At 45.4% G+C, this 12,964-nt stretch overlaps 1 protein-coding gene across 2 annotated transcripts in view; it reads right to left on the reverse strand.

Annotated features, from left to right (window-relative positions):
• dapk1 (death-associated protein kinase 1) overlaps window positions 1–12,964 on the reverse strand; it is a 200,279-nt gene that overhangs the window by 40,847 nt on the left and 146,468 nt on the right. For both annotated transcript variants that reach the window (XM_071351997.1, XM_071351996.1), the window contains exons 17-20: window positions 7,064–7,261; window positions 5,765–5,863; window positions 3,408–3,485; window positions 693–909 (exon numbers count right to left, since the gene is read on the reverse strand). In XM_071351997.1, the coding sequence (XP_071208098.1) occupies window positions 693–909; window positions 3,408–3,485; window positions 5,765–5,863; window positions 7,064–7,261 (592 nt within the window). The remainder of the gene's footprint in view (window positions 1–692; window positions 910–3,407; window positions 3,486–5,764; window positions 5,864–7,063; window positions 7,262–12,964) is intronic.

Consider the following 12,964-nt stretch of genomic DNA (forward strand, 5'->3'; position numbering starts at 1 on the left):
TACTATACTACCATACTGTCTATACTGACTGTTTACTATATTACCATACTGTCTATACTGCCTGTTTACTATACTACCATACTGTCTATACTGACTGTTTACTATATTACCATACTGTCTATACTGACTGTTTACTATACTACCATACTGTCTATACTGACTGTTTACTATACTACCATACTGTCTATACTGACTGTTTACTATACTACCATACTGTCTATACACTATACTGACTGTTTACTATACTACCATACTGTCTATACTGACTGTTTACTATACTACCATACTGTCTATCCTGACTGTTTACTATACTACCATACGGTCTATACTGACTGTTTACTATACTACCATACTGTCTATACTGACTGTTTACTATACTACCATACTGTCTATACTGACTGTTTACTATACTACCATACTGTCTATACTGACTGTTTACTATACTAACATACTGTCTATACTGACTGTTTACTATACTACCATACTGTCTATACTGACTGTTTACCTGTCAAACAAAGCCCTTGGCAGAGACATGAACATGCTAATAATATGATCCCACTATGGTGAGCTGGGGAGTTGGGGTGGAGATAAGTAATAACTCATCCTCGGCCTTGATATGTTGCTACTTGGCTACGGTTCATCCTCAGCCATTACAATCAGTGTGTCCCTGTGTGTGTGCGCGTGAAGCCTACCCGCAGCCTTGCCCTCCATGGGTGAGTTGGGGTGTCGTACGGTGTTGTTGCCCCGTGGTCGTCTCCTCCTGAAGAAGCCCCGTAGGATGCCACACTTCAGACTCTCCAGGAGGGAGCTCTTCCCACTGCCACAGTGACCCAGCAGCTTCAGCTTGACCCGGGGCTGGGGGGTGCTGGTGGGACGCAGGGCCTGGATGTAGCTGCCTTTATGGTTGTTCTGGAAAGGGGGGACAGGGAGCAATCAGATCATATAACAACTACTGAGTGAAGAGAAATACTACTATGGACCTGAGGTAGCGGTGGAAACTTTATGAGTGGACACTTCCCTTCTGTCATATGCTGAGAAGGAGGGAGGGAGGGAGGGAGGGAGGGGGAGGGAAGGTGGGAAAGAAGAGAGGGAGGATGGGAAGGAAGGAAGGAAGAGAGGGAGGGAGGATGGAGGGAGGATGGGAAGGAAGGAAGGGGAGGGAGGGAGGGAGGGAGGGAGGGAGGGAAGGAAGGAAGGAAGAGAGGGAGGGAGGATGGGAAGGAAGGAAGAGAGGGAGGGAGGATGGGAAGGAAGGAAGAGAGGGAGGGAGGATGGGAAGGAAGGAAGGAAGGAAGGAAGGAAGGAAGGAAGGAAGGAAGGAAGGAAGGAAGGGAGGGAGGGAGGGAGGGAGGGAGGGAAGGAAGAGAGGGAGGGAGGATGGGAAGGTAGGAAGAGAGGGAGGGAGGATGGGAAGGAAGGAAGGAATGAAGGAAGGGAGGGAGGGAGGATGGGAAGGAAGGAAGAGAGGGAGGGAGGATGGGAAGGAAGGAAGGAAGGAAGGAAGGAAGGAAGGAAGGGAGGGAGGGAGGGAGGGAGGGAGGGAGGGAGGAAAGAGAGGGAGGGAGGGAAGAAAGAGAGGGAGGGAAGAAAGAGAGGGAGGGAAGGAGGAAAGAGAGGGAGGGAGGGAGGAAAGGAAGGATGCATTTAACTAGTCAAATGGATGAGGTGAGTTTCTCTACAATATAAAGCCTGTTCAGAGATGCTAAATAATACAACAACGGTTCATTACAATTCACTTTGTACCATCAATATATCGACCAATAACCAGCAATTATACACAAGCACGTTCCTTCCTCTCCGGCAACTGAGTTAGGACGCCTGGATTCTGGGTGCAATGATACACCATCCAAAGTGTAATTAATATCTTCACCATGCTAGTCTATGTCTGCTTTAAAAAACGTGTTTTTTTACCCATCTATCAATAGATAGCCTTCTTTGTGAGGCATTGGAAAACCACTCTGGTCTGTGTAGTTGAATCTGTGTTCGAAATAACTGTACAGTTGAAGGCAGAAGTTTACATACACTTAGGTTGGATTCATTAAAACTCATTTTTTCTACCACTCCACAAATTTCTTGTTAACAAACTATAGTTTTGGCAAGTCGGTTAGGACATCTCATTTGTGCATGACACAAGTCATTTTTCCAACAATTGTTTACAGACAGATTATTTCACTAATTATTATGGAAAGCTTGTGGAAGACTACCTGAAACGTTTGACCGAAGTTAAACAATTTAAAGGCAACGCTACCAAATACTAATTGAGTGTATGTAAACTTCTGACCCACTGGGAATGTGATGAAAGAAATAAAAGCTGAAATAAATCATTCTCTCTACTATTATTCTGCCATTTCGCATTCTTACAATAAAGTGGTGATCCTAACTGACCTAAAAAAGGGAATTTTTACTAGGATTAAATATCAGGAATTGTGAAAAACTGAGTTTAAATGTATTTGGCCAAGGTGTATGTAAACTTCCGACTTCAACTGTATGCGTGGGAAACAGAGATGAGGGAGTCATTCAAAAATGACGTTAAACACTATTATTGCAACGTATTATGTGACTTGTTAAAGCACATTTTTACTCCTGAACTTATTTAGACCTTAACAAAGGGGACGAATACTGACTGAAGACATTTCAGCTTTTCATTTCATATTTTTTTTGTAAAAATGTGAACTTTAAAATAATGGGGTATTGTGACAAAACAATCAATCTAAAACATTTTAAATTAAGGCTGTAACACAACAAAATGTGGAAAAAGTCAAGGGGTTTAAACATTTAAAAAATACATCTTTCCACTTTGACATTATGTGGTATTGTGTGTAGGCCAGTGACAAAAAAAATCTCAATTTAACTTATTTTAAATTCATGTCTGTTTCTAAAAACATAATTCCACTTTTGACATTATACTTTCTGAAGGAACAGAGATAGAGATTCAATTCAAATTACACCAACCCACAAAAAATTTGAAAACCAATATAATTTTGACAATTCTGAAGGCGGAATACCGCACGCAGTGTGCCATCACAGCAGCAACATGTGTGACCTGCTGCCACAAGAAAAGGTCAACCAGAGGGTCAGAAACACCAATGGAAATAGAACTTCTTTATCACCCCGTTTCATCTGCACATTGTCACGACAGGAACACGGGACCTGGCATGGGATGCTGGTTGAGGTTAAAGGGGCGGCAGGTAGCCAAGTGATTAGAGTGTTGGGCCAGATCAAATCCCCGAGCTGACAAGGTAAAAATCTGTCGTTCTGCCCCTGAACAAGGCGGTTAACCCACTGTTCCTAGGCCGTCATTGAAAATAAGAATTTGTTCTTAACTGGCTTGCCTAGTTAAATAAAACAAATGATTTAAAGGTTCTATGTAATGTATTGTGGAGGACCACAGAGATGTGTGGTAGTACCTTCTTCAGTTTACCCAGCAACACAGCAACATGCTCCTGCTGCTCCTGCACTGCCAAATCTTCTGCTGTTTTACCATCCTGGGGGAGAGAGAGGGAGGGACAGAGAGAGAGAGAAAGGGGGGAGAGAGAAAGGGGAGAGAAGGGGGAGAGAGAAAGGGGAGAGAGTAAGGGGAGAGAAGGGGGAGAGAGAAAGGGGGAGAGAGAAAGGGGGGAGAGAGTAAGGGGAGAGAAGGGGGAGAGAGAAAGGGGGAGAGAGAAAGGGGGGAGAGAGAAAGGGGGGGAGAGAAAGGGGGGGAGGGAGAAAGGGGGGGAGAGAGAAAGGGGGGAGAGAGAAAGGGGGGGAGAGAGAAAGGGGGAGAGAGAAAGGGGGGAGAGAAAGGGGGGAGAGAGAAAGGGGGGAGAGAAAGGGGGGAGAGAGAAAGGGGGAGAGAGAAAGAGTGAGAAAAAACACACACACGATGCTGTACAGTAGGGACGTAACTGTATAGATGTAACTGTATAGTAGGGATTACATTTAGGAACACACCCCGTAGTATAAACCAGCCTTTAGACTTGAAATCTTAGATTCACATGGCCTCACATGTGAACCCTTAAAGAGATGGGTGGGGCTAAGGCTTAAGAGGGTGTGAACGATGCTGAATGGGTGTAAACAAAGAAGAGCTCTCCACTAGGTACCAAAACAAGGGTCATTTTCTCAAAAGGGGGATTACAAGTTGATCAACATTCAGAGCAGAATTACTTCCCATTGTTCCTCAACTGTAGTGTAGAGATACCATGTTGCAGCTCTGAGTCTCTACTTTGTAAAAAACACCATTTCAAATGTTGCTACATGAGACCGAATCGAGCCGGTTGGTCACATATCTAGTTTATATATAGCGGCGCAGCGGTCTAAGGCACTGCATCACTACAGTCCCTGGATTGATTCCAGGCTGTATCACATCTGGCCGTGATTGGGAGTCCCATAGGGCGGCGCACAATTGGCCCAGCGTCGTCCGGGTTAGGGTTTGGCCGGGGTAGGCCGTCATTGTAAATAAGACTTTGTTCTTAACTGACTCGCCTAGTTAAATAGGCGTGGAGGTGTCATAATACCCATAAAACCTAGCGGTCAAACAGAGAAATGGTTCTAATCGTTTTTTCACCATACATTTTTCCCATTGGGGATTTTAGAAACGTTTAAATAAGGGCTGTGTTTCGTGTGTAGAGATTTCCATGGTTATCAAAACATCACACCAGGGTTAGCCTCCACAAAACGTCACACCAGGGTTAGCCTCCACAAAACATCACACCAGGGTTAGCCTCCACAAAACATCACACCAGGGTTAGCCTCCACAAAACATCACACCAGGGTTAGCCTCCACAAAACATCACACCAGGGTTAGCCTCCACAAAACATCACACCAGGGTTAGCCTCCACAAAACATCACACCAGGGTTAGCCTCCACAAAACATCACACCAGGGTTAGCCTCCACAAAACATCACACCAGGGTTAGCCTCCACAAAACATCACACCAGGGTTAGCCTCCACAAAACATCACACCAGGGTTAGCCTCCACAAAACATCACACCAGGGTTAGCCGCCACAAAACATCACACCAGGGTTAGCCTCCACAAAACATCACACCAGGGTTAGCCTCCACAAAACATCACACCAGGGTTAGCCTCCACAAAACATCACACCAGGGTTAGCCTCCACGAAACACAGTCCTTATTTAAGTGTTTCTAAAATCCCCAATGTGAAAAATAAATGGAACCATTTCTCCGTTTGACCGCTAGGTTTTATGGGTATTATGTCACCTCCACTGTGGGGCTCTATTCAGCATGGTATTGCTTCCTTTATGCTGAACAAACAGACAACAACCCAACAGGACACCAAGCCCCAGAGAAACATCTTTCAGAGCTACCAGATCAACCCACTAGTTTACATTTTGATTTTTGATTTGCGACTCTGTGAAAGGTGCTGTGTGGATGTAATGTGGAGTTCCACAGAGATATGTGTTGGTACCTTCCATTTTCCCAGAAACACAGCTGCATGAAGTGCTTAAAGAAAGGTGTGGTATAAAAGTTCATATAAACTGGGTGGTTCGAGCCCTGAATGCTGATTGGCTGACAGCCGTGGTATACCAGACCGTATACCACGGGTATTGAAAAAACATTCCATTTCACTGCTCTAATACGTTGGTAACCAGGTTATAATAACAATAAGTAACCTCAGGAGTTTGTGGAATATGGCCAATATACCATGACTAAAGGCTGTATCCAGACACTCCGGGTTGCGTTGTGCGCAATAACAGCCCTTAGCCGTGATATATTGGCCGTATACCACACCCCCTCAGGCCTTATTGATTAAATATCTTACATTGGTGACGGCGTCTGTATTGGCCCCAGCTACACACAGGTGTCTGACTACCTCTAGAAGGTCGTTGATAGCTGCCATGTGGAGAGGTGTCCTGCCACACTGGAGAGAGACAGAGGTTAGTGGTCAGGGGTTAGAGGTCAGGTGTCTGACTACCTCTAGAAGGTCGTTGATAGCTGCCATGTGGAGAGGTGTCCTGCCACACTGGAGAGAGACAGGGGTTAGAGGTCAGGTGTCTGACTACCTCTAGAAGGTCGTTGATAGCTGCCATGTGGAGAGGTGTCCTGCCATACTGGAGAGAGACAGAGGTTAGTGGTCAGGGGTTAGAGGTCAGGTGTCTGACTACCTCTAGAAGGTCGTTGATAGCTGCCATGTGGAGAGGTGTCCTGCCACACTGGAGAGAGACAGGGGTTAGAGGTCAGGTGTCTGACTACCTCTAGAAGGTCGTTGATAGCTGCCATGTGGAGAGGTGTCCTGCCACACTGGAGAGAGACAGAGGTTAGTGGTCAGGGGTTAGAGGTCAGGTGTCTGACTACCTCTAGAAGGTCGTTGATAGCTGCCATGTGGAGAGGTGTCCTGCCACACTGGAGAGAGACAGAGGTTAGTGGTCATCAGAGCGTTACGTTGGTACAGTTAGTGAAGTGTGACCGACAAACCTAAAGTGAGGAGGAAAGCAAAAGATCTTAAACAGCAGAAACAGAAACCAGACTTGATCTGACTGATTCAAATAAGTAATAACCCAGTCTGATGGATGCTTCCTAACGAGGACCAATAGCATGCATCACACAGACAGGACTTAACCAATAGCTGTCGTGTTTACATTAATTCAAGAGGAAAATCAGACCAGACTTTTTAATTCAACTAGAATCATTTCCCTCTACTTGACCAACAGACCTGTCGCTACCAATAAGCTTGAGGAAACCAATAATATTTTACCACAGATCTCTAAATGAATAAATACAAGGCGCTCAGGCTTTCAGACACACCACTCTTCCTGGGATACACATCACCTCCCACAATCCTTTGGGGGGGAAAGCTCTGCACAAAAATAACAGAAATGGCTTCAATCCAGTCTCAGAATACATGAATATCACAACACTGGTACCAGAACCAGAAGGTCCGTTATAATGGGATTATATTAGAGTCCTGTTTAGCAGAGAGAGATATGAAGCCTAGTCTGAAGTCATGTTTTTAGTGGAAAATAATGCTATTGATTGATTGACAGATTGAGGGACTGATAATAGATACCTTGCTGGGTAAGTTGAGCCTGGTTAATTGATTAATAAAATATAGAATCTCTACCTTGTTGGGCAGGTCGAGGGTTGCCTTGGCAGCACACAGTGTCGTGACAACGGGCAGGTTGCCGTCCTTACAGGCGATGTGCAGCGGCGTGTTGCCGTGGCGATCTTGATGGTCGACGGGGCAACGGTGACGGAGCAGACATCTGACCACCTGCAGTTGGCACCTCCTCACAGCCAGGTGGAGCGCTATGTGGCTGTCCTGAACACACGGCCACATGTCATAGAACTCTACCAGTACTAGTATAGTAATACTATATCCCAGTAATATTCTAGTATTATCCTAGTATTATACTAGTAATAGCATAGTAATATAGTAATAGCATAGTAATATAGTAATAGTATAGTAATATCAAAGTAATAATATAGTAATACCCTAGCAATAGTATAATAATATCATAGCAATATCATAGTAATATCATAGTAATAGTATAGTAATATCATTGTAATATTATAGTAATAGTATAGTAATATCATAGTAATAGCAGAATAATAATATAGTAATATCATAGTAATAGTATAATAATACATAGTAATAGTATTGTAATAACATCGTAATATCATAGTAATACTATCGTAACATCATAGTAATATCATATTAATAGTATAGTAATATCATATTAATAGTATAGTAATATCATAGGACTAGTATAGTAATATCATAGTAATAGTATAGTAATACCATAGTAATATTAATACCATAGCAATAGTATAGCAATAGTATAGTAATATAGTAATAGCATAGTCATATCATAGGCACAACATAGCCCCGTCATTGTAATATCATAGTAATACCATAGTAATAGTATAGTAATACCATAATAATAATATAGTAATATCATAGTAATAGTACCGTAGAGTAACACCATAGTAATAGTATACCAATATCATAGTAATAGTATAGTAATACCATAGTAATAGTATAGTGCAATCCAAGATGGCGTAGCAGTCGGATGTGTCTTTGTCCTGTCTTGTCCCGTGTAAATAGTATTCGTATTTTTCGTATACATTTCGTATATATTTTAATTTCACTTTCCATCTAGGAACTGAATATACATTCCTACATTCCGCCTCACCCAATGTGGTACGGACCTGCTATTTTTTTAATACTTTAGAACCGTAACCCCAATCAGAAGCTAGCCAGATAACTAGCTACTAGCTAGTAGTCAGTTAGCCACTGCTGCGGTCTTCGCCCTTAACTCGGACACAGCCAGCTTCAATACCGGGCCAATACCTGCCAGTCTGCAAGCGCGATATCAACCCAGAGCATATAGGACTGCTTTTTCTCTACCACATCACCGGATTCCTGACGCAAGCTCTGGACAATTACACCGTATTATCACAGCTAGCTAGCTGCAACCGAGTGGCTACTACTGGCTAACACCTCTGTCCCGAAGCAAGCACCAGTTAGCCTTGAGCTAGCCTCGAGCTAGGCCCATCTGCCGGCTAGCCGAAGAGGTCTACCAGCGAATTCTTGGGCTACAATACCTCTTTTGCCAATTGGACTGGACCTTTTTTTTGCCGACACAGAGCCCTGCCAATCCATCACAACTGGTCTAAATCAGCTACAAGCTAATTTAGCCATTTTTTTGCCGCTGCTAGTAGCTTTTACCTTCTGCACAGACACCAGCCCTGTTATTAGCCTGGATATTACTCACCAATTTACCAGCATCGGACTGTCTCTCGACAACAACGCCGGATTCCTGCCGTAATCCCTGAGCCACTACTTCTGATCCTCACAGCTAGCTTGCAGCTAGCGCAGTTAGCGCCACTGCCACGAAGCTAGCACCAGTTAGCAAACACAATTCTACAATTCACAACCTCTCTTTCGCCATTCGGCTTGGATTCTCTGGATTCTCTGTCGACACGACCACGTCTGAGCAGACCCCCTCCGTCTGAGCAGACCACCCCCCGGGCTACTAACTTTAAACGCCGCGTGCTAGCTTAGTGGAGGCCTCCCTGCTCCATCTACGGCTGCCCCCTGGACACTATGATCACTTGGCTACATAGCTGATGCATGCTTGACTGTCCATTAATTCACGGTACTCCATTCTGTTTATTTGTGTTTTATCTGTCGGCTCTGTGCTTTAACTCAGGATCTGTGTGTAGTTAATCCGACCCTCTCTGCCTAGTCGTCGCCATTTTTACCTGTTGTTGCTGTGTTAGACTAGCACCCTGTTATTGCTGCTGTTATCTTACCTGTTGTTTTAGCTAGCTCTCCCAATCAAGACCTGCAATCACTTTATGCCTTATTGTATGTCTCTCTCAAATATAAATATGCCTTGCATACTGTTGTTCAGGCTAGTCATCATTATCATTGTTTTGGTTTGCAATGGACCCTGTAGTTCCACTCTCCGTACCTCTGATACCCCCTTTGTCCCACCCCCCACACATGCGGTGACCTCACCCATTGAGACCAGCATGTCCAGAGATACAACCTCTCTTATCATCACCCAGTGCCTGGGCTTGCCTCCGCTGTACCCGCGCCCCTCCATACCCCTGTCTGCACATTATGCCCAGAATCTATTCTACCACGCCCATAAATCTGCTCCTTTTATTCTTTGTCCCCAACGCTCTAGGCGACCAGTTTTGATAGCCTTTAGCCGCACCCTCATCCTACTACTCCTCTGTTCCTCGGGTGATGTGGAGGTAAACCCAGGCCCTGCATGTCCCCAGTCACCCTCATTTGTTGACTTCTGTGATCGAAAAAGCCTTGGCCTCATGCATGTCAACATCAGAAGCCTCCTCCCTAAGTTTGCCTTACTCACCGCTTTAGCACACTCTGCCAATCCTGATGTCCTTGCCGTGTCCGAATCCTGGCTTAGGAAGGCCACCAAAAATTCTGAGATTTCCATACCCAACTATAACACTTTCCGTCAAGATAGAACTGCCAAAGGGGGAGGAGTTGCAATCTACTGCAGAGATAGCCTGCAAAGTTCTGTCATACTTTCCAGGTCTATGCCCAAACAGTTCGAACTTCTAATTTTAAAAATTAATCTCTCCAGAAATAAGTCTCTCACTGTTGCCGCCTGCTACCGACCCCCCTCAGCTCCCAGCTGTGCCCTGGACACCATCTGTGAATTGATCGCTCCCCATCTAGCTTCAGAGTTTGTTCTGTTAGGTGACCTAAACTGGGATATGCTTAACACCCCGGCAGTCCTACAATCCAAGCTTGATGCCCTCAATCTCACACAAATCATCAAGGAACCCACCAGGTACAACCCTAAATCCGTAAACATGGGCACCCTAATAGACATTATCCTGACCAACCTGCCCTCCAAATACACCTCTGCTGTCTTCAATCAAGATCTCAGCGATCACTGCCTCATTGCCTGTATCCGCCACGGGTCCGCGGTCAAACGACCACCCCTCATCACTGTCAAACGCTCCCTAAAACACTTCTGCGAGCAGGCCTTTCTAATCGACCTGGCCCGGGTACCCTGGAAGGATATTGACCTCATCCCGTCAGTTGAGGATGCCTGGTCATTCTTTAAATGTTACTTCCTCACCATATTAGACAAGCATGCTCCGTTCAAAAAATGCAGAACCAAGAACAGATATAGCCCTTGGTTCACTCCAGACCTGACTGCCCTCGACCAGCACAAAAACATCCTGTGGCGAACTGCAATAGCATCGAAGAGCCCCCGCGATATGCAACTGTTCAGGGAAGTCAGGAACCAATACACGCAGTCAGTCAGGAAAGCAAAGGCCAGCTTTTTCAAGCAGAAATTCGCATCCTGTAGCTCTAACTCCAAAAAGTTCTGGGATACTGTAAAGTCCATGGAGAACAAGAGCACCTCCTCCCAGCTGCCCACTGCACTGAGGCTAGGTAACACGGTCACCACCGATAAATCCGTGATAATCGAAGACTTCAACAAGCATTTCTCAATGGCTGGCCATGCCTTCCTCCTGGCGACTCCAACCTTGGCCAACAGCCCCGCCCCCCCCGCTGCTACTCGCCCAAGCCTCCCCAGCTTCTCCTTTACCCAAATCCAGATAGCAGATGTTCTGAAAGAGCTGGAAAACCTGGACCCATACAAATCAGCTGGGCTTGACAATCTGGACCCCCTATTTCTGAAACTGTCCGCCGCCATTGTCGCACCCCCTATTACCAGCCTGTTCAACCTCTCCTTCGTATCATCTGAGATCCCCAAGGATTGGAAAGCTGCTGCGGTCATCCCCCTCTTCAAAGGGGGAGACACCCTGGACCCAAACTGTTACAGACCTATATCCATCCTGCCCTGCCTATCTAAGGTCTTCGAAAGCCAAGTCAACAAACAGATCACTGACCATCTCGAATCCCACCGTACCTTCTCCGCTGTGCAATCCGGTTTCCGAGCCGGTCACGGGTGCACCTCAGCCACGCTCAAGGTACTAAACGATATCATAACCGCCATCGATAAAAGACATTACTGTGCAGCCGTCTTCATCGACCTGGCCAAGGCTTTCGACTCTGTCAATCACCATATTCTTATCGGCAGACTCAGTAGCCTCGGTTTTTCTAATGACTGCCTTGCCTGGTTCACCAACTACTTTGCAGACAGAGTTCAGTGTGTCAAATCGGAGGGCATGTTGTCCGGTCCTCTGGCAGTCTCTATGGGGGTACCACAGGGTTCAATTCTCGGGCCGACTCTTTTCTCTGTATACATCAATGATGTTGCTCTTGCTGCGGGCGATTCCCTGATCCACCTCTACGCAGACGACACCATTCTATATACTTCCGGCCCTTCCTTGGACACTGTGCTATCTAACCTCCAAACGAGCTTCAATGCCATACAACACTCCTTCCGTGGCCTCCAACTGCTCTTAAACGCTAGTAAAACCAAATGCATGCTTTTCAACCGTTCGCTGCCTGCACCCGCACGCCCGACTAGCATCACCACCCTGGACGGTTCCGACCTAGAATATGTGGACATCTATAAGTACCTAGGTGTCTGGCTAGACTGCAAACTCTCCTTCCAGACTCATATCAAACATCTCCAATCCAAAATCAAATCAAGAATCGGCTTTCTATTCCGCAACAAAGCCTCCTTCACTCACGCCGCCAAACTTACCCTAGTAAAACTGACTATCCTACCGATCCTCGACTTCGACGATGTCATCTACAAAATAGCTTCCAACACTCTACTCAGCAAACTGGATGCAGTTTATCACAGTGCCATTCGTTTTGTTACTAAAGCACCTTATACGACCCACCACTGCGACCTGTATGCCCTAGTCGGCTGGCCCTCGCTACATGTTCGTCGTCAGACCCACTGGCTCCAGGTCATCTACAAGGCTATGCTAGGTAAAGTGCCGCCTTATCTCAGTTCACTGGTCACGATGGCTACACCCACCCGCAGCACGCGCTCCAGCAGGTGTATCTCACTGATCATCCCTAAAGCTAAAACCTCATTTGGACGCCTTTCCTTCCAGTTCTCTGCTGCCTGCGACTGGAACGAATTGCAAAAATCTCTGAAGTTGGAGACTTTTATCTCCCTCAACAACTTTAAAAATCTGCTATCCGAGCAGCTAACCGATCGCTGCAGCTGTACATAGTCCATCTGTAAACTACCCACCCAATTTACCTACCTCACCCCCCATACTGCTTTTATTTATTTACTTTTCTGCTCTTTTGCACACCAGTATCTCTTCTTGCACATGATCATCTGATGATTTATCACTCCAGTGTTAATCTGCTAAATTGTAATTATTCGATTTATTGCCTACCTCATGCCTTTTGCACACATTGTATATAGATTCTCTTTTTTCTACCATGTTATTGACTTGTTTATTGTTTACTCCATGTGTAACTCTGTGTTGTCTGTTCACACTGCTATGCTTTATCTTGGCCAGGTCGCAGTTGCAAATGAGAACTTGTTCTCAACTAGCCTACCTGGTTAAATAAAGGTGAAATAAAAAATAA

The sequence above is a fragment of the Salvelinus alpinus genome, chromosome 19 (genome assembly GCF_045679555.1).
Source record: "Salvelinus alpinus chromosome 19, SLU_Salpinus.1, whole genome shotgun sequence".
Lineage (NCBI taxonomy): Eukaryota > Metazoa > Chordata > Actinopteri > Salmoniformes > Salmonidae > Salvelinus > Salvelinus alpinus.